This window comes from Diabrotica virgifera, chromosome 9, assembly GCF_917563875.1.
Source record: "Diabrotica virgifera virgifera chromosome 9, PGI_DIABVI_V3a".
Taxonomy (NCBI): Eukaryota; Metazoa; Arthropoda; class Insecta; order Coleoptera; family Chrysomelidae; genus Diabrotica; species Diabrotica virgifera.
Window position 1 is genome coordinate 92,970,501 of NC_065451.1, and position 22,289 is coordinate 92,992,789.

Below are 22,289 nucleotides of genomic sequence, written 5' to 3' on the forward strand. Positions count from 1 at the left end.
ATTTGTTACTCTTTCTGTCCATGGTATTTTACACATTCTTCTGTAACACCACATCTCGAATGCCTCAATGTTTTTGATGTTTATCTTTTTCAGTGTCCAAGCTTCCATACCATACAGCAGAACGAAGAAAACATAGCACCTAACATTCTTGTTCTTAAGTTTATATTTATGTCCCGGCGGCATAGGAACTTTTTCATTTTGACAAACGAATCTCTCGCTATCTCTATTCGCCTCTTGATTTCTCTTGTCTGGTCATTAGTATCATTGAAGCAAACCGCTAAATATTTGTAGGACCTAACTCTTTCAACTGGCTGATTATTTATGGTTAAATTCAAATTGGTGTGTATCTTCTTCGTTACAATCATGAATTTAGTCTTTTTGATGTTCAGTTTTAGACCATACTTATTGGTATGAGTGTTTATGTTTTCCATCAAATACTGTAAATTTGCTAGGTTATCTGTTACTATTCGCGTGTCATCAGCGTATCCTATATTGTTAATTAACTCTCCGTTAATGTTCATACCAATGTTTTGCTCTAGGAGCGCCTCCTGACATATTGATTCGCATATATATATTGAATAGTAGTGGAGAAAGCACACAATCCTGACGCACACCTCGACGAATCTCAATTTCTTCGGTTTCAAATATACATCATTTAAATACAAAAAGCTTTTACACTTAGGTTTTAACAAGTGACTTTTTAAACACTTTAATACCGAATTATACCTGGTGATGATGGACTCGCTATTGAGGCAATAAAATCAGGACGAGAAATCTTATTAAAATCTGTAAGCGAACTGTTTAATAAATGCTTACATACATGTGGGTATGATTCCAAAAGATTGGAATAATGCAGTGATAGTCTTGTTACACAAAAAAGGTGATATTACTAAATTATAGACCCATCAGCCTCTTTTCATATATGTACAAACTCTTTATGAAAATCTTAAGGAAGAGATTAACACCTAAACTTGATTTCTATCAGCTCAAAGGACAGGCAGGTTTCATGGCAGGATATGGCATAAATGACCATTTTCATACCACAAAGATATTAATTGAAAAATGCATGGAGTACAACATACCACTGGTTCTTGCATTTGTCGATTACGAGAAAGCTTTTGATTCTGTAGAGGTTGGTACAGTACTGGAAGCCCTAAAGCAAAGCCGAATAGATTACAGGTATACATCACTAATCAAAAACATATTATATTATGAGAACGCTACATCAACTATACGGCTACACGGAGACACAGAAAAATTCAGCTTAGCTCGAGCAGTAAGACAAGGAGATACTATTTCACCAAAATTGTTCACGGCAGCTCTAGAGTCAATATTTAAGAATACTCAGTGGCAACATATGGGTGGGCATCAATATAGATGGCGCAAGATTAAATTATCTGTCGTTTGCAGATGATACTGTATTAATTGCAGACAACTTGCAAGATACAGTTTCTATGATACATTCGCTTAAAACTCTCTCTGAGAGAGCAGGATTAAAAATAAATTTTGAGAAAACAAAACTTATGACAAATCTCGTCATCATCATCATCATTCTTTTTGCCTTATCCCTATGCGGGGTCGGCTTCTATAATTTCATTTCTCCACACAATTCTATCTTTGGTCATATCAATGTTAATCCGCTTTACCAACATGCACTGCCTTATCGTCTCCCCGCAGGTCTTCTTTGGTCTTCCTCTCCTACTCCTTCCAGGAATCTGCACTTCAGTTATTTCTCGTATTGGGTGATTAACGTCTCGACGTTGAACATGACCAAACCATTTTAACCTGTGCTCTCTCATTTTGGCATCAATTGGTGCCACACCTAGACTTCCCGTAACATACTCATTTCTAATTTTATCCTTCTTTGTCACTCCACTCATCCATCTAGGCATTCTCATTTCCGCCACATGCATTCGTTGTTCCTCTTTCTTTTTCACTGCCCAACATTCAGTTCCGTACATCATAGCCGGTCTTATGGCTGTTTTATAGAATTTTCCCTTCAGTTTCATTGGAAATTTTCTGTCACACAACACACCACTCGCTTCTTTCAACTTCATCCATCTAGCCATAATTCTACTGCATGCATCTCCATTACTCTGTAATACCGGCCCTAGGTACTTAAAACTATTGCTTTTTACAATCATTTCATAATCCAAAGACACCATTTTATTTGTAGTAACTCGATCTTTAAATGAACATTCCAAATACTCTGTTTTTGTCCTACTTAGTTTTAAACCTTTTTCCTCCAGAGCTTGTCTCCACTGTTAGAGTTTTTGTTCCAAGTCTCTTTATTTATTTCCTATTAACACTACATCATCAGCATACATTAGGCACCATGGAATGCTACCCTGTAGTTTCGCTGGTCCAAAAGTAATAAGAATAAATAATGACTAAGCACCGAGTCTTGGTGCAATCCTACTTTTACCTGAAATTTATTCGTATCTCCCACACCTGTCCTAACACTAGTCGTTATTCCCTCATACATATCTCTCAAAATCTTTACATATTCGCCGGGGACTCCTTTCTTATTGAGTGCCCACCACAGAATCTCTCGAGGAACTCTATCATATGCTTTTTCAAGATCAATGAATACCATATGAGCGTTGGTCTCTTTATTCCTGTATTTTTTCATTATTTGCCTTACAATGAAAATTGCATCTGTTGTTGATCTGCCCTGCATAAAGCCAAATTGATTATCGGATATTTCGGTTTCTTCACGTATCCGTCTATCAATTACTCTCTCCCATATTTTCATGGTGCGGCTAAGTAGTTTTATAGCCCTGTAGTTTGTACATTGTTGTATGTCTCCCTTGTTTTTCTAGACAGGTACTAATATACTGCTTCTCCATTCGTCTGGCATTTGTCCAACTTCCATAATTCTATTAAATAGACCTGCTACCCAACTTATTTCTGTCTCTCCAAATGTTCTCCATACTTCCCCAGGAATATATCTGGTCCGACTGCTTTTCCTTTCTTTATTTTTTGAAGCGCTTGAGCCACTTCCGCGTTTGTTATTCTGGTAATCATTGCTGTTACTGTCTCCGTTAACTCCACAGGCTGTCTGTAAAATTCTTCATTTAATAAACTGTCAAAATACTTTCTCTATCTCTTTTTGACATCCTTTTCTTAAAATAGTATTTTATTATATCTCGGATAAATCTAATCTGATTAAAATCTCTTGCTTTCTTTGCTCTCTGTTTGGCCATTTTATATATCTTTGCTTCGCCTTCCCTGGTATCAAGTTGATCGTATAGGTTTGAATACGCTTCTGCTTAAGCTTTTGCTACTGCTACTTTCGCTTCCTTTTTGGCGACCATATAGTTTTAAAGATCTATGTCCGATCTGGTTTCTTACCACTTTTTATATAATTTTTCCTTCTCTTTTATTTTTCCTTGTACTTCATTTGACAACCACCAAGTCTCTTTGTCCTTAAACTTCTTTCCTGACGTTTTCCCAAGTATTTCAATAGCCGTCTCTCTAATAATGTTATCCATTTTTCTCCAAATTGTGTTAGGGCTTCCTTTCATGATCCAACATATTTTTTCTACTGGTCTTTCCCTGAATAGACCTTCTTTCTTATCTTTTAGCATCCACCACTTCATTTTTTGTGGTCCTCTCCGATATTTTTTTTAGTTTCGCTTTTTTACTTCGATGTCCAGAACAAGCAGCTTATGTTGTTGGCTTACTGTCTCACTAACTATGACCTTGCAGTGCTTCCATTCACGTATGTCTTCTTTCCTTATCATGAAGTAGTCTATTTGGGATTGATGTTGTCCACTTTTGTAGGTAATAAGTTGAGTTTCTCTCTTTTTAAAGAATGTGTTAACAGTAGCCATATCCAATACTGTTGCTAATTCAAGCATGTTATCTCCAGCTTCATTTCTAGTTCCAAAGCCTAATCCCCCATGTATTGTTTCATATTCTGTCCTGGCTTGGCCCACATGTGCATTGAAATCACCTCCTATTATAACTTTCTCCTCTGCTGGAATATCACTCAGTACGTCTCCTAATTGGTCATAGAAAGCTCTTCTTTCATTCTCACCCAGACCTGTTTGAGGAGCATACACACACAACATTCAATACTTTTTTATCAATTACAAATTCCACTGACAACGATTTGACAAATGTCATAATGACATTATGACAAATCTCGTAATGAGTGGTAATTGTTGCTCTATAACTCCAAAGATTTTAATTTTACACCAAAATCACTCAAATAAAAATTCACTGTAATTAAATTCTGCATCAAAATGTGTTTCTCCCGATTTACTTCGACGAAAATTTTCCCCGGAAAATGCGGGTTTTTCCAACAAAATCTTTAATTTTCAACTAAAATTTTAGATAAGTAACTGTTTATCAATAATTACTAGAATTTTTAATTTGTTTAAATAAAGATTGTTTAAATAATTATACAACTTTCAAATGCGAATATTTGTGTTTTTAACTCTAAAAGGTACTAATTATGATCCTATTGTTTATGTATTTGCCGTAAATGCCGGTCAACTTTCAGGAACCACTTATCACAATTAAACGTTTTTGCTTTTAAAAGAAGCGTCCTGCCACTTTTTTCCAATACCGTTTTCATGGTTTAATTTAATTTAATATTTCCCGAGATATTCTATTTGTTTATAAGCCAAAAAATTGTTTATAATTTTAAAATATTCCCGGGGCCGTTTAAATAGACTAATTTCAATTCTGTTAACTAAAGTAGATATGTACAGTGTCTTTTTATACAAAAATCATAGTTAATCTTATGTATCGTAATTATTGGGGTTATTATAGCGACCGTAAATTTTTAATTGACAATTCAATTGTTGCTAAACTGTTCATTCAATTTCCATCTGCTTATGGAATTATAATCTATGCGAAAAGAGCTTTTATATTATCAAGTTATTTAATTATTAATAAACAATTACTTATCTAAAATTTTAGTTGAAAATTAAAGATTTTGTTGGAAAACCCCGCACTTTCCGGGGAAAATTTTCGTCGAAGCAAATCGGGAAAATCGAGTGTTTTTGGTGTAAGGTTAAAATCTTTGGAGGTATAGAGCAAAATTTGAAAAAAAACACGATTTTCGGGCGCTTATTTGTTTATAAAAAAAGTAGCACACGATCCGCGGAATTTGCATACCTATATTATTAATATATACAATCGTAAGATTCGATTCCAGCAATAAAATTGGTGGTAAATAACTTTTCCTTGTATTTTGATACTTAGCCCAGAGTATTGACAATAAGTCCATATTACAAACAGACCCTCACAAATGTTTGGCACACGAGATCAAAATAAGCAGAGACAATCAAACACATGAAATGCAGAGGCGAACATGCTTGACATGGGCAACATTTGGCAAGGTAAGCCATAATATTCTAAAAAGTTCAATTCCCATGTGTCTCAAGCGAAAGGTTTATAAACAATGCGTTTTGCCAGTACAAACTTATAGAGCAGAGACTTTAACATTGATGCAAAATCCGCGAATAAACTCAGAGTTACACAACGAACCATGGAACGTGCAATTCTGAACGTGAGCCTTCGAGACCACATAACAAGCCAACAAATCAGGCAAAGATCAGGAGTTCAAGATTAGATGTCATCGAAAGAACTACGACGCTAAGTGGAACTGGACAGGGCACTTAGCTAGAACACGAGATGGTCGGTGGACAAGACTAATCATAGCATGAAGGTCCAGAAACTATAAAAGCAGCCGAGGACGACCACCGAATAGATGGACCGATGACATCAGAAGAGTAGCGGGAAACTGGCTACAAGCGGCCCAGTGTAGAGAACACTGGAAAGAACTAAGGGAGGCCTACGTCCAGCAGTGGACGCGATTGGCTGATTGATGAATACTGAATTAATCAAGCGTAGATTGCCAACTTCTTTCAAAATGTACATCAACACTAAGTGTCTTCAATATGTACATAATTAGGAAATTTAAATAATTGTTGATAATATTTGTTGAATAAACAGTTGTTGAAAATAAATAGTAGTAAGGAGTAAATAGCTTATAAGAATATTCAATCTTTGTCCAGGCTGCTAAATTAAAGATCCAGGACAAAACTGATTTATGTTTTCAATCGAAAGACTTATTTAACGGCTGTCAGATAATTCAAGATGACTAGTTAAGAGGCAACATCTGCGCGCAAAAACGCTTTCCAATATTGCAGCTTTAATTTTGAATATGTTGTAGGGATATTTGGCACAAATATGTGTAATATAGTAAAGAATGGCGGTGCAGAGTCCCATTTAAAAAATATGTTGGTATGTGTAAATTACTATACAGGGTGATTGATTAGTGGGGTAAAGCTCAATAGCTCCGCTATAGTAATAGATAGCAATAAAAGTTAATAACAAAAATTTTAGCCACCTTTGAGCTTCACATTAAAAAATTAGTTAGAATGTTACAGGGTGTTCGATAACGCAGTGGCAGATCAAACATATGTTTTTTTAAATAGAACACCCTATATTTTATTTTATATTAACTTCTTCATTAAAAAAATATAAAGGTTTGTTATGTTATACAGGGTATTTACAAAGTTATAACCAATTTTGTATGAAAATCATAACAAGTTCAACTCCCTGTATAAATAAAAATAAGCACAACAGCAATGGCTTATTCATGCCATATTTTTATATTTATTGTCAAAATTTTCAAGAATTATTGACATTGTTAATTTTCAATCAGACACAGGGTGAGTCAAAACGCAAGTACATTATTTTCTCAGTAATGTTAAATAGAACACCTCGTATTTTATATCATTATTTAGTAACATTACCGTACTTTATTTTTTATATATCATTCCCTATGTCCAAATTTATTAGTTTTCGAAATATTTTTATTTTTCAGAGCAAATTATTTTAGGCGTCTAAATTTATCTAAATTTTAAGTAAGCCATGACTGAATTGACAATTGACGATTACTGATTATCAATGCGGTAATAAATGTAACAATGTAGCAAATAAATAAATAAAAATAATTTATTATTAATACATTTTACAAAAAAAAAACACAACCACAATATGCAACATTTTTGAAACAATTAAAAACTACTTTTTTATGTAAATGCAACAAATAAACAAAGAAAATTAGTAATAAATTTTACAAAAAAACACACAAACACAAAATACAACATTTTGTAAAGACAATTAAACACTACTTTTGTATTATGTAAATGTAACAATGTAACTAATAAAGAACGAAACATAATTTATCAGTAATACATTTTGCAAAAAAAACATGTTTGAAAAAATTAGAAGCTACACCACATCGAAATACACTTTGTACTCTATTTTTCATCTCATCCCTGGTTGTTGATAGTATTTTATAAACTTCATTATTAACGTAACTCCAAAAAAATCAGTCCAGTTTATTAAGTTCTGGTGATTTGGGTGGCCACGCTACTGGTCCATTGAAAAATGAAAATATCTCGAAAACTAATAAATTTAGACATAGGGAATGTTATCTAAAAATTAAAGTACGGTAATGGTACTTTTCAGTAATGATATAAAATACAGGGTGTTCCATTTAAAATTACTGAGAAAATAATGTACTTGCGTTTTGACTCACCCTGTATTTGATATAATGAAAATTAGCAATATCGATCATTCTTGAAAATTTTGACAATACGTAAAAAATATGGCATTAACAAATCATTGCTGTTTTGCTTATTTTTATTTATACAGGGAGTTGAACAACAAACCTTTATATTGTTGTGATGGAGAAGTTAACAGAATTTCGAATATAAAATATAGGGTGTTCCATTTAAAAAAACATAAATTTGGTCTGTCACTGTGTTATCGAACACGAATGTGGTAACATTCTAACTAATTTTGTAATGTGAAGCTCAAAGGTGGCTAAAATTTTTGTTATTAACTTTTATTGCTATCTATTACTATAGCGAATCTATTGAGCTTTACCCCACTAATCAATCACCCTGTATAATTAAATTAAATATTAAAAAAACGAGTCTGTACCGCCAGTAAGAAGAACAAAATAACACACATTCTTCAAATATACTTTTTTATCCCATGCCTAGATTTTGTGTCTGTAGTATAATTTAGTATTCTTTTGTCATTGTTTATTTTATTGATTAATTGTTTTGTCATTCAAATTAATTCTACTGTCAAGTTTTATGTGAATAAAAGCCTAATTTTGTAAAAGGCATTATTACTACAATTTTATTCACATAAATATACCAAATATACAATGGAGAAATACTTTAGACCTGATAAACTAGAGGCTGATCCAAACTCCCAAACTGCCGCCAAAGAATTTAAACACTGGTACGAAACATTTAAGAATTTTTTGGAAAGCAATAAATCTACAGAAAAATCGCTAGAAGATAAAGACAAGTACATGCTTTTAATCAATTTTGTCTCACATTCAGTATATGATTACATAAGCGAAGCAAAAACATACATTTCTGCTATCAAAATTTTGGAAGAATTGTATATTAAACCTACAAATGAGATTTACGCAAGACATATCTAGCTACAAGAAAACAACAAATAAACGAATCTATAGATCTGTATGCACAACAGTTAAAGCTTTTGGCTAAAAATTGTAATTTTAAAGCAGTTTCTTCAGACGAAAATAAAAATGATTATATTCGTGATGCTTTTATTAATGGTCTCGTTCAATCTAATATACGTCAAAGATTACTAGAGTTTAGTTCTTTATCTTTGGACGAAGCATTATCTAAATCTAGATCTTTAGAAGATTCTCAAAAACAATCTGATACATATAATGCATCATTAAATAATATAGCATCTTGTAGTCATCCAAATTCAGAACAAACTACTTTAGCTTCTGTTCAAACAAAACCTGGTCAGACTTGTTATTTTTGTGGACATCCAAGACATCCTCGATCTGTATGTCCAGCAAGGGCTGCGATTGGCCAAAACTGTCATAAAATTGGACACTGGTTTAAAATGTGCATGCAATCAAAGAAAAGTCAAACGAGATCAACTTATGCATCTACAATGGTAATCGCTTCTTCAATGGAAAAACCTCAATCGCATTCAAAATGTATAGCCAAAGTAACAGTTAACCAAATTGATGCCAACGCTTTAATAGACACTGGAAGCTCAGATACTTTTTTAGATCATGAATTCGCTATTGAAAATAAGCTTAAAATTTTTCCAATACAAGGGGTCCAAGTTTATATGGCATCTATGTCATTCTCAGCTAATATTCAAGGCTATTGTTTAATAAACATTCAGATTGATAAAGAAAAATATGATTAAACAAAAGTTTTAGTTTTATCCAAGCTTTGTACAGATGCGATTTTGGGTCAAGATATTATGAAACAACATGCAAGCTTAGAAGTTAAATTTGGAGAACCAAGAAGACCTCTTAAGTTATGCTGTCTTACTGAAGCTAAAATTAAGCCACCTTCATTGTTTGCCAATTTAACAGAAACTTGTCACCCTATTGATACTAAATCTCGCAGGCATTCACAGGAAGATGAAGAATTTATTAAAGAAGAAATAAAACGTCTCCTTAAAGAAGAAATTATTGAAGAAAGTAAATCACCTTGGAGGGTTTAAGTGTTGGTAACTAAAAACGAAAATCATAAACGTCGGATGGTAGTTGATTACTCTCAAACAATAAATAGATTCACATTACTTGATGCTTATCCGTTGCCGAATATTGATTCATTAGTGTCTAAGATATCAAAATATAAAATTTTTAGCTCAATTGATTTAAAATACGCATATCATCAAATACCAATTTACGAATCTGACAAACCATTTACAGCTTTCGAGGCAAGTGGATGCCTCTACCAATTCCGTCGTATTCCTTTTGGGGTTACCAATGGAGTATCATGTTTTCAGAGAGCCATTGATTCTATCATAAAAAAAGAAAATCTACAAGGTGTTTACGCTTATTTAGATGATGTAACAGTTGGTGGTGAGGATCAAGATAGACATGATTTAAATTTACAGAATTTTTTAAATGCTGTTAAAAAATATGGGTTAACTTTAAATCAAAATAAATGTCACTACAATCAAAAAATTATACATATTTTGGGATATACAATAGAAAACTCTACAATGAAACCTGATCCAGACAGATTGAAGCCTCTACTAAATTTACCAGTTCCGAATGATTCTAAAAGTCTTCAGAGGGCACTTGGAATGTGTTCACATTACTCAAAATGGGTTAATAATTTTTCAGCAAAAATTAGAGGTCTTATAGATTGCAAGAAATTTCCATTAGGTCCGGACTTGGTATTTGCTTTTGAGGAATTGAGAACTGATATAGCTAATGCACTTCTATGGACAATTGATGAAAAAGAAATTCTCATTGTTGAAACTGATGCTTCTGAATTTGCTATTGCTGCCACTCTGAGTCAATCTGGAAGACCCGTTGATTTTTTCTCACGTACCCTTACAGATTCTGAACGAAAACATTCTGCAATTGAAAAATAAGCATATGCTTGCGTTGAAGCATTGAAAAAATGGAGACACTATCTTTTAGGAAGACAATTCAAACTAATCACAGATCAAAAATCAGTTTCGTTCATGTTTAATACAAACCATACAAGTAAAATCAAAAATGAAAAAAATTTGCGTTGGCGTTTGGAGCTTTCTTGTTTTAAATATGATATTATCTATCGTCCAGGAAAAGCTAATGATGCAGCTGATGCACTATCAAGAATATGCAATAATATAAATAATACAAGCAAGTTATATCAATTACATTCAGATTTATCGCATCCTGGGATTACTCGTATGAACCATTTTGTAAAAATTCGAAATTTACCTTATTCTTTAGATGAAATTAAACACGTAATTACCTCTTGTCCAATCTGTGCAGAAATCAAACCCAGATTTTATAAGAAAGAAGATGATACACATTTAATTAAATCAACAGCTCCTTTCGAAAGATTGAACATTGACTTTAAAGGTCTAATACCCAGTTCTTCTAGAAATTCTTATATGCTTACAATCATTGATGAATTTTCAAGATTTCCATGGGCTTTTCCATGCTCAGATACATCTAGTCAGACAGTAATTGAATGTTTGAATCAACTGTTTTGTTTATATGGAATGCCGGCATATATACATTCTGACAGGGGAACTAGCTTTACTTTACAAGAATTTATTAATTATCTACACTCTAACTAAAGGAATATCTTCAAGTAGAACAGCACCATATAACCCTGGAGGAAATGGTCAAGTCGAAAGATACAATGGAGTTATATGGAAAGCAGTGAATCTAGCATTGAAAACCAGAAATTTAGACATCACTAAATGGGAGACTGTTCTACCAGAGGCTCTGCATTCTATAAGAAGTTTACTGTGTACAGCAACCAATTGTATACCTCATGAAAGTTTGTTTACGTATCAGCGAAGATCAACTAGCGGAACTTCTATTCCATCATGGCTTAAAGATTCAGACAAAGTATTACTAAGAAAATTTGTATGAAAAAGTAAGTTTGATCCTTTAGTTGAAGAGGTTGATCTTTTAGAAGCCAATTCAGATTACGCCCTAATACAGTATCCAAACGGAAAGAAAAGTACAGTTTCAACGAAGCATTTAGCTCCTAGAGGTGACCTGAAATTATTGAATCAAGATAACGATGAAGATGAAAATGAAAGTCCAAATAATACACTAGAGAATTCTAGTTTTATAATAGAAATTTATCTATTCAAGAATCGAATCAAGTACCTGATGATAATCATGAACCAAGATTGGAAAATTCAGATTTTCAATCTAGCCGTAAATCAGCTAGAACTAAAAATAAACCAAGATATTTGCAAGATTTTGTTCAAAAATAGGGCCGGGTGAATGTAGTATAATTTAGTATTCTTTTGTCATTGTTTATTTTATTGATTAATTGTTTTGTCATTCAAATTAATTCTACTGTCAAGTTTTATGTGAATAAAAGCCTAATTTTGTAAAAGGCATTATTACTACAGTGTCACATTGGAATTACTAAAAATCGATTATCTATAAAAGAAATCGAACTTCACTGACTTGGCAACATTTATGAGTATAATATGAGTATAATGAGTATACGAGTATAATAATCATTGTTATCACAATATTGTGCCTTAGTTTTTAATAGTATAGTGTCACTATCACGATCGTACTGCCGACGCACTGTAGCCGCACTGTTGAAAGTTCGCAGAAATTTCTAAAAAAAAGCGCGCTTGACAGCGCGCTGATGTAGCCTCTTAATTCAATAGGCCTAAATTTTCTAATTATTATTTAATAACTTTTGTGTTCGTATTTTATACAAAAATTGTAAACTGTATGCTGAAAACTTACATGAATTTAATTTATTTATCTTTTTAAAATATTAAAACTTACTTCTATTTGGAATATCTTGGGTTGCCGGTACCCTCTCTGTAAATTCTTCTCTAGAATCGGAGTTCCATCCCTGTTCTTGAGGGAGGCCCGCAAAAGTATTGGTAGCGACAACATCTTTAGTAACAAAAGCAGTCATTGAGGGATAATAATCCTGGTTCGGGGACGGATTCTTGTAGTATCCCCCTATCATGTATCCCGACTGAGAAGGTTCTACATGTCTCCATAAACCTAGAAATATAGTTTGCTATAATCTTTGTTATATAATAATATGTACGTACCAAGATAATTAAATCAAATATTAAAGAATAACGTTATAGTGGTAATGGTACAAATGACTATTTGCATGAGGGTGGTGCGAAAAAAGTCAAGTTGATAATTCCGTGTCGCTATAGCGCGGAAAAGTTGCGATTGGTAATTACAAGAAAAAAAAAAAAACAATTATTCAAATCGGACTTTATGTTTCGATCCCGCAACGGGCCTAAAGATTATGAAAAAATGAAATTTTACCTTTTTTTTTCAAAATTTTTTATTTATTCTCTATGTACGTTTTATTTATCGCTATAGTAAATTTATTTACAGTTTGCAGGGTTGAGTGATACAAATTGATTATTTATGAAACAGTTCGTGAAGTATGCTTTTTTCGAACGCACGCGATGTTTAGAGCACGAGCTATAGCTGAGCGAGTGCTATACATCGCGTAATAGCGAATCGCGATAAACAAATAAAAAAACTGTAACTCTTCGTCACTGGAATTCATTTTTATTCTACAATTTTTAGAAGTTTGATATTTTAAAATTCTAACTTCTTTCAAACCACAAAACTGTCAAAATTTTGTTGTAATTTATTGCTCACATGTCATCACCATGACAACGCGAAAGTTAAGGATATTTGATTATATGAAAGTGTGCCAAAAAAACAGGGCGAAAAAGTAAATCCCTATTTAAAATGCATTGTTACTTTACGCACACTTTAAATCCTTCACGTACTGCTATCTATAACATGACAGTTTTCACAACCTAAAAACTTATACATAATATGAGATAGAGTAGATAAAAATAGGTTTACTCATTTAACTAATATCTTCCGATCCCGCAAGGTCAATCAAAATCTATAAAAATTTGAAATTTTTGATGATTTTGATAAAATAAAAAGCATTTAGTTATCTCATTTTTCTGTTACGTTGTGAAGCACTTGGCATATGACAATATCTAAACAAACCAGAACTCACAACGAGGAGGTGATTGCACTTCTAGCTTCGCCCACAGCCTTCTTTTCAACCAACCAATGAGTGTGTGTTTTTTCATTATTTACATATTATGTACATTTCTTTTTCATCGGTTTGTGTCCAGCTTTTAAACGACAACTTTCTATTGTGATTCGGTGGTAAAATCTGGCAGCATGGACTTTGATTTAAGTGTTGCCCTGATGAATCCATCTCTTTATTGGGGCCCACATACATTAGACATTAGACGATGCTTCCGTGACCAACTTTACGCACCGCTCGACAGCTTACGTGTGGCAGGGATAGTTTTGTACATTCCTGTCTGACATGTCGCCTGATGTAATGCAGGAACATATATCTTCATTTGAAACTCTTCGAGGAACTGGTGAGTAAGATAGTTTTGTAATATTTCAGTCAATTTGTATTTTGTAACGGTCCTGCGCTTGACAATTTAAAGTAGGAGGGATTAAATTTCTAATACTTTTGCCCTTGGCTTTAGTCCGTCCGTCTTTTAACACACTTCTTAGCCCTAGCTCTCTAATGTGTTTCCGTTCTCTCTACTACTTGAAATTTTGTAGCATATGACTAAACTAAAATAACAGACTGGAATGTTGCAAAACTCTCTTCCCCACCACTTCCTCGAAGAGTTTCAAATGAAGATATACTTTCTTGCATTACATCGGGCGACATGCCAGACTGGAATGTACAAAACAACCCTGCCACAAGGAAGCTGACGACTGTGTCTACTAAAGTTTTTCACGGAAGCATCGTCTAATACTAATGTATGTGATCCCAATCAAGAGATTGATTCATCAGGACAACACTTAAATCAAGGTCCATGCTGCCAGATTTTACCAAGAAATCACAATACAAAGTTGGCATTTAAGAGCTGGACACAAACAGATGAAAAAGACACGTACATATAATATGTAAATATTGTAAAAAACATACACTCATTAGTTGGTTGGAGAGAAGGGTGCGTGTGGAGCTAGAAGTGCAATCACCCCCTCGTTTTGAGTTCTGGGTTGTTTAAATATTGTCATACAATATCTAAACAAGCGAATAGCTTTACAATGTGACAGAAAAATTGGATAACTAAATGTTTCTTAATTTATCAAAATCATCAAAAATTTCAAATTTTTATAGATTTTGATTGACCTTGCGGAATCTGAAGATATTCGTTAAATGCGTAAAATTGTTTTTTTTTTCACTCAACCATGCAAACTGTAAATAAATTTTACTATAGCGATAAATAAAACGTACATGGGGGATAAATAAAACATTTTGAAAAAAAGGTAAAATTTAATTTTTTTCATAATCTTTAGGCCCGTTGCGGGATCGGAAGATAAAGTCCGATTTGAGTAATTGTTTTTTTGTTTTTCTTGTAATTGCCAATCGCAACTTTTCCGCACTATAGCGACACGGAATTATCGACTTTTTTCGCACCACCCTAATTTGCATACCATAAAGATATTAACTGGTAAATGCATCGAGTACAACACAAAATACAGTATAGAATTTGAAATAGTACTGGAAGCACCGAAGAAAAGCCGAATAGATTACAGTATATGTCACTAATTAAAAACATCTATGAGAACGCTACATCAAGTATATGACTACACGAAAACAGAAAAATTCAGCTGAGTTCGAGGAATAAGACAAGGAGACAATATTTCACCAAAATTGTTCAAGCCAGTTCATCATCAGCAGGGCTTTTCATTCCAGGTGGAATGTTTGCCGCTCCTAATTAGAGCTCTCTGATTCGGTTATTGCGGTGAATCACTCCGCATTCCACTTTTATGTTGTCAAAGTTTGTTGTATGACTTGGCTTTCGTTACAATTTTCTTCCACTCATTTCGATATGTGTATAATTCCCTTCAGTTTCTCACTTCCAGAATTTTGATATCCCTCATGACCTGGTCCTCCCATCTTTCTCTGGGTCTTCCCCTTGGTCTTTCAGTTTCTGGTTTCCATCTGGTGATCTTCTTAATCAGAAGGTCGTTTTTCCTTCTCTCTATGTGTCCCAGCCATCTCAGCCTCTGTGCCTTTATAAATCTAACTATATCTTCTTCCTTAATTATGTCTCTTAGTTCATGGTTCATTCTTCTTCTCATTTCTCCGTTGTCCATTCTTATCGGACCCATAATCCGTCTGAGGATTTTCCTTTAGAATATTCTCAATTTTTCTTCATCTTTTTCCATGAGGCACATTGTCTCAGCTGCGTACGTAACTACTGGTCTGATTGCAACTCTGTATATTTTCAGTTTTGCATTTCTGGAGTTCAAGCCAGTTCTAGAGTCGTATTCAAAACTTTCTGAGAGAGCAGGATTAAAAATAAACTTTGAGAAATCTGAAGTTATGACGTATGACGTTCTATGAGCAGAAATATAACTACTGGCACTAATATTATACAACAAACAGACACTTATAAATTTCTGGGATACGAGATCAAAATAAGCAAAGTCAATCAAACACGTGAAATACAGAGGCGATAAGTTCTAACATGGGCAGCATTTGCAAACTAAGCCATATTATAAAAAGTGCAATTAGCATGTGTCTTAAGCAAGAGGTTTATAACCAATGTGTTTGATCCATATAAACTTATGGAGAAGAGACTGTAACACTGACGCAAAAATCCGCAAATAAACTCAGAGTTGCACAGCGAGCCATGGACCGTGCAATGCTGGACGTGAGCCTTCGAGCAAATCAACAAATCAGGCAAAGATAAGGAATTGAAGACTGTGGAACTGAGTAAAGTACTTAGCTAGAACACAAAATGGACGGTGACAAGACGAATTATGTAATGGAGTCCTAGAAACTCTAAAAGAAGGTGAGGTCGACCACCAACTGGATGTGTCGACGACGTAAAAAGAGTAGAAGGAAACTGGCTACATGCGGCCCAGTGTAGGGAACACTGGAAAAAACTGAGTGAGGCCTGAGGATGATGATGAATAATGGAAGTGTGCAAAGGAAACGAATATAAAATGGGGAATGTGGAGGTGAAATTAATATGTTATGAAGACAATATTCTAGTAGGAGAAAATGAAGTAAATCTTCAGATGCTCGTGTATTCTTTTAGCACAAATAGAAATGTGTGAATATAAAAATGCCACTGAAAAAACAAAATGCATGACCACCTGTACATAGCCGATATGATGTAAATTGGAAATTGACGGGAACGTGATAGAACAAAATTAGCCAGGAATAGAGATAACAAGTTCGAGCAACACCGAAAATGAAGGAAGACTTTAAGCGGCAAAATCTAATAAAATAAAGGATATTATATGGAGAAATAAAGATCTCTATACATATATGAGAACTAGGGTGTAAAAGACAACAATACCACCCACTATGATGTACAATGCAGAAACAAGACCTTCTTCTTTTTCTTCTTTTGGCATCATAACCCTGGATGGGTCTTTGCCTTTCTGGCTATATCTTTTCATTCAGATCTCTCTTGAAACAAGACTGGCACAAGTAAAAGAACACTGGAAACAATACATATAAATGTAGTAAGAAGGATAATTGACAACACTTTATACGATAGGGAAAGAAGTGAAGACATTCGAAAACAGTGCAAAATAGTTCCTGTTTTTACACATGGGTACACAATAGAAGAATAGAGTGGAATAAACATCTTGATAGAAGGTACAAAATAGAATAGCAAGAAATTCTCAACACAAATCGGCAATAGGTCGAAGAAGCATTGGACAATGTAAAAAAAAACCTAGTATGACTGTTTAGAAGTTATCGAAGATTAACAAGATTGATGATGAAGAAGAAGTTCTTCCTTGATATGGAAAAAGCTGTTCATCAAAAGTCAAACATTTGCAGATTTGTCAAACTTATAGAAGCAGGTTAGATTAGAATTGAGCGTTGTCCTTATCATGTTGGCATCATCAAACCGTTTGAATCTACCTAATACTTCAAAACAAATTAATTCCTTTTCCAATTTACAAAAGCACAAAAAATATTATTATAAAAACTGCAACAATTACAGATACTTGTATTGTAACATCTTTAAGAAATTTTGGATATATAAAAAACAATTTTAAATAAAATAATAAAATACAAAAACAACCCCCTCGAAAAAAAAATATATTAATCCAATTATGAAATATTTGTATATCAAATATAAATGTTACTAATAACAATATTGGTTAAGATTATTTTTTATTTTATTGAAAAACTCTACCTCTTTTGCTGGGAAGTGCATCAGTTGTACAAAGGAAGAAGACACTTAGAATGCACAAGATCACCATGTTTACTTCACACTTTAAGGAATTTGTTTGTATGTCTTGATTTGCCATTTTGACAACGTGAAAAAGATGTTTTATATTATTTTTAAAATCCCCACTAGGAATTTTTGCCGTTTGTACAAGAGTTGGCATAGTTATTTTAAGAAGTAACATGTTATCGAAAGCGTTACTAGGTAAAGTACATAATGTATTTTCGCATTAAGGCATAAAGAATACCGGTAATATTTTGACAACACTTATTATATTATTACACCCTACCCAAAGCTGGAATTATGGAGACTGGTGTGACATAGGGACTGGTGTTATTGCCATATCTATACACCACATATACGAGAGAGATACCCCAACTGAACCCAGATCGTTGCTAAGTCTATACGCAGATGATGCAGTGATACCTGCTACCAGTACCAACTCAGATCTAACAGCAAGTCCCCTACAAAAGGCACTTAATGAACTACAAGAATAGTGCTTGCAGTAGAAAATAGCTGTCAACCCTGACAAAACACAGGCCGTCATGTACCAAAAAGTAGAGGTAGATCAAGTGAGGTATTATACATATTCAATACCCAAATTGAATGGCCAAATCAAGCCAAATATCTAGGCGTAACGTTGGACAAAAAGACAGAACACGTGAAAAAAACGCTAAATCAACTAAACAATCAGGAGTCATCCCTCATCGCTAATATGTCGAAATATCAGAATGGAAAATTGTAAATTTTTGCCAACACTATCATAAGCCGCATTAAGGCACACATGTAAAACCCACAAAGAAAAGAAACAGACCGTCCAAAACCACATGATCAGGCAGCTCTGAATATACCTGGAAAGGTCTCATTAAGGTACATATTTGGACATACGCAACAAAAGACAATCTTCAGAATGATGGTTTTTTAAATTTTTATACTAACCTCTTATCCCATAAAAAAAACAAAAACCAAAAACTAATATTTACGGGATGTGTGATGGCCGCACAGCCTGGGGAATCTACACCCCACTTATTATTACTTTCTTTCTAATATTATTTTCTCTTAACCCTGTACTAACAACTTTCTGTTACTTCAGTCGAGCAACACCACTACGATGTAAAATAGATCAATTAAAGTCCTCAACCACAAACACAGAGAAGTCGCCCTTCAGGCACTAGATACCCTTCAGATAGCTCAAAAGGACCATACTCGTTGAATCTGAGCATCAAGATCACGTACCGTCAAACGTGGGCTGACTGAAATTTATTTTGCCAATTCGATGGCTGAGTGACCATGCACACACAGTCCGGACAGCGGGACACTGATTTAGGTCGGTGCCTCGGTGCCCGGAACACGTTATGTTCTTTAGGACACAAGTCCAAAGTCAAGTATAAGTAAATTATCATTAATAGGGAGGAAAGCTTTTCTAGCTGCCCCTAAAATCAGATGGCTTAAGCACATAAAGTAAAACAGAGCATCTTCCATTACCCAAGGCATCCAAAGTAACGTTCAGTAAATATCCTCCCCATTTATTATCTCCTGCGGTAAGGAGGGGTGGAGGTAGAACTTGATTTGATAAAATGATAAAATAGAAATTGATGATATTAGCAATAACAAGTAATGGAAATAAAATACCTTTCAATTATACTACCCAGCTATGAAAACCTGGACAAAGAAGTGAAAGATCAAGTACAAAAAGCAAATAGACTAGCAGGATGCCTTCATAACACTATATGGCGAAACAGACATATTAACACTAAAATTAAGTCAATAATTCAAAAAGGTAGTATAAGACCAATAGTGACATATGCTTCAGAAAAAAGATCTGACACAGCAACAACATAAAGACTACTGGAAACGGCAGATATGAGGGTACTCAGAATATTACAGGAAAGACGCTGAGAGATCGAAAGACGATTAGAAGAAAATGTAACGTATAGCGTATAATTTAAAGAGAAAATAAAAAGAGTGGAATAACCGCATAAGCAGAAAGAGTGAGGCCCGTTTGGTCAAAATAGAAATAGATAAATCACCAATCGGCAGAAGAATTATTGGACGAATGCGCAAGAAATGGAGTGAAAACATTCCATAGAGGTATCAATCCGCCAATGAACAAGCAGAATTGCTTATAACAAAGAAGAAGAAGAAGAAGAAGAAGAAGAAGAAGAAGAAGAAGCTGAAGAAGAGGTAAATCTCAATCAAGTCAAACTGCATTAAATGATTGTTAGATTTAGATAAAATTAACATTTTGAACTTTTTCAGTGTAACTGAAGCTTCTTTTGTTTAAAATAACGACACTAGATCAATGTTTTAGCCCATCCCAACTTTATAGACGATATTCGCCGTTGTAGGTAGATCTACATGATAAATTTTGCATATGAATTATTTTCTTATTCAAAATTCCGGACAAGTACGGATTCGTGTAAAATTTATATATTTTACCATTCACGATTTTTTTTAACACTATCTTGGGCATGGTCTCCAGATGGACGTAGATAAGATTCCAGAGGCGTAGCGAACAGAAGAATACTCATTTTAATTGCTAGTATTATTTTTTATAGCTTCGTTTATTTATTTTGTTCTTGAATTACTCGTAATGCTTTTCGAAATATTGTTCTGCAGCTACTTTCTTGTGGCATTTTAACGCAATTTTATATTTTTGGTGGGAATAAACTACAATTTAACTTTAAAATTAAGTTTATTTGACGTTTTGATTTCCACTTCGAAAATCGTTTATAAAATATAAAAAAATAATAAAGTGAACAAATTTTCGATTTCCACTTCGGAAATCGTTTCTAATATATAAAAAAATAATAAAGTAAACAAATTTTCCAATTTGGTAATGAAAAAGGTCAATACACACAATCTATATATGTTCTTTATTTTGATCTTAAAAAATGATGACTGGTTTCGGTACTTACATTATTTGTCCCATCCTCAGGCCAGTTAAAGAGGTCTTGGTTAAACAGGTTAGGTTGTGAGCTTGTTAGGGTTGTTAGCTGCAACAACCCTCTTGGAACTGATATATATTAACAATTTGTTCACAAGACCTCTTTAATTGGCCTGAAGATGGGACAAATAATGTAAGTCCCGAAACATAATAATATATAGATTGTGAGTATTGACCTTTTTCATCACCAAACTGTATAATGGACTCACACTCGCAACAGTTTCACCACTTAAACAAATTTTGTTTTTATCATTAATGCCCAGAACTATGAATATTATTGACACCATTCAGACAAAATCACAACCAAATTATTAAATAAGACATGTAGTCCAAGTAATGAAGTTTAAAATAGGACAAAACCTCGCAATTTTTACAGAATGGATCGATTTGCTTGCAAATTTGTGAATAAATAGTGGATAGTCTAAGGATCACAATCTATATCATGCCGAAAGGTGCTTTTACCATGGGGGCGGTTGCCACCCCATCTCGGGGGTGTAAATTATTTATTATATTTAAATCGAAAAAGTTGGTAAAAACGTTCATTCTAAGCAAAAAACGTTCTATACATTTTTTTGATAAAATTGATAGTTTTCGGTTTGTTCGCTATCGAAAGTGTTAGTTTTATATCGAAAAATCAATGTTATTAAAAAGTTTTCTTCTAATAACTCGAAAATTTTTCGTTCTATCAAAATAACTTTAGTTAACAAAAATGTACCTTGTGAAAAATTAAACAAAACTGCTTTTTTAAATTTTCTTTAAGACCAATAGTAATCGAGCTATACTATATTATATGTTGGCTCTTCTTCGTCAAATGCTAAATATTGTAGTTTCAAAGTCAAAAGACGGGAAAACTATGCATTTTTCGAGGACAACTTGTTCAAACTAATTTAAAGTACTTAAAAATATCTATCTCCAGAAATAAAAAAGTCTCTAGCTCAAATATTAAGTGACTCATAATGAAAATAATGTTAGTCCCCATTCTTTTCAGCGAAAAAGTGATCGCAAGCAACGCCCAAATCACCACCCTAATTAAAATTAGTCATTAACCTTATTTGGTATTTTTTATTTATGTATTATTAATAGGTTTTAAGAGTTTGACCGGCTTAGAATGATTAGTTTTTACAAAAATGGAGTTAAAAGCCAATAACGAATTTTTGTAGTTTGGAAAAAAATGGCCTTTTCTTCAGAATAGAAAGTTTAGCATCAGAGATACGAAAAAATATTTAAATATAAAATTGTAGCTAATTTAAGTTCCAAGAACCTGGTTTGCAAAAGTTTTTTCTACGGCACAAATTAAGTGAGCTATTGACAATTAAAACTTGTAATAACATGCAAAAACCACCTTTACCAACCCTTTCAAAGCCACCTCTTTCTACGACTTTTAAAAAGATTTAATATTAGTACGCTTATACAATATATCTTGCAAAATCTACAAAAAAAATTTTTACGAAACTTTCTAAGACAAAAAATGATAAAGTTACGGTTAAAAAATCAATATATTTAAAAAAAAAAAAGAGAAATCTAATTGGAAGCATAATAATGTAAGTTAGCGGTGTTTTTAGTCATTGGC

The 22,289-nt window shown here is 33.4% G+C and overlaps 1 protein-coding gene across 1 annotated transcript in view; it reads right to left on the reverse strand.

Annotated features, from left to right (window-relative positions):
• Nucleotides 1-17,892, reverse strand: part of LOC114334789 (uncharacterized) — a 44,530-nt gene extending 26,638 nt beyond the window's left edge. The window contains exons 1-2 of the mRNA XM_028284883.2: nucleotides 17,740-17,892; nucleotides 12,323-12,550 (exon numbers count right to left, since the gene is read on the reverse strand). Coding sequence (XP_028140684.1) covers nucleotides 12,323-12,550; nucleotides 17,740-17,854 — 343 coding nt within the window. The 5' untranslated portion in view covers nucleotides 17,855-17,892. The remainder of the gene's footprint in view (nucleotides 1-12,322; nucleotides 12,551-17,739) is intronic.
• Nucleotides 17,893-22,289: the final 4,397 nt, after the last annotated feature.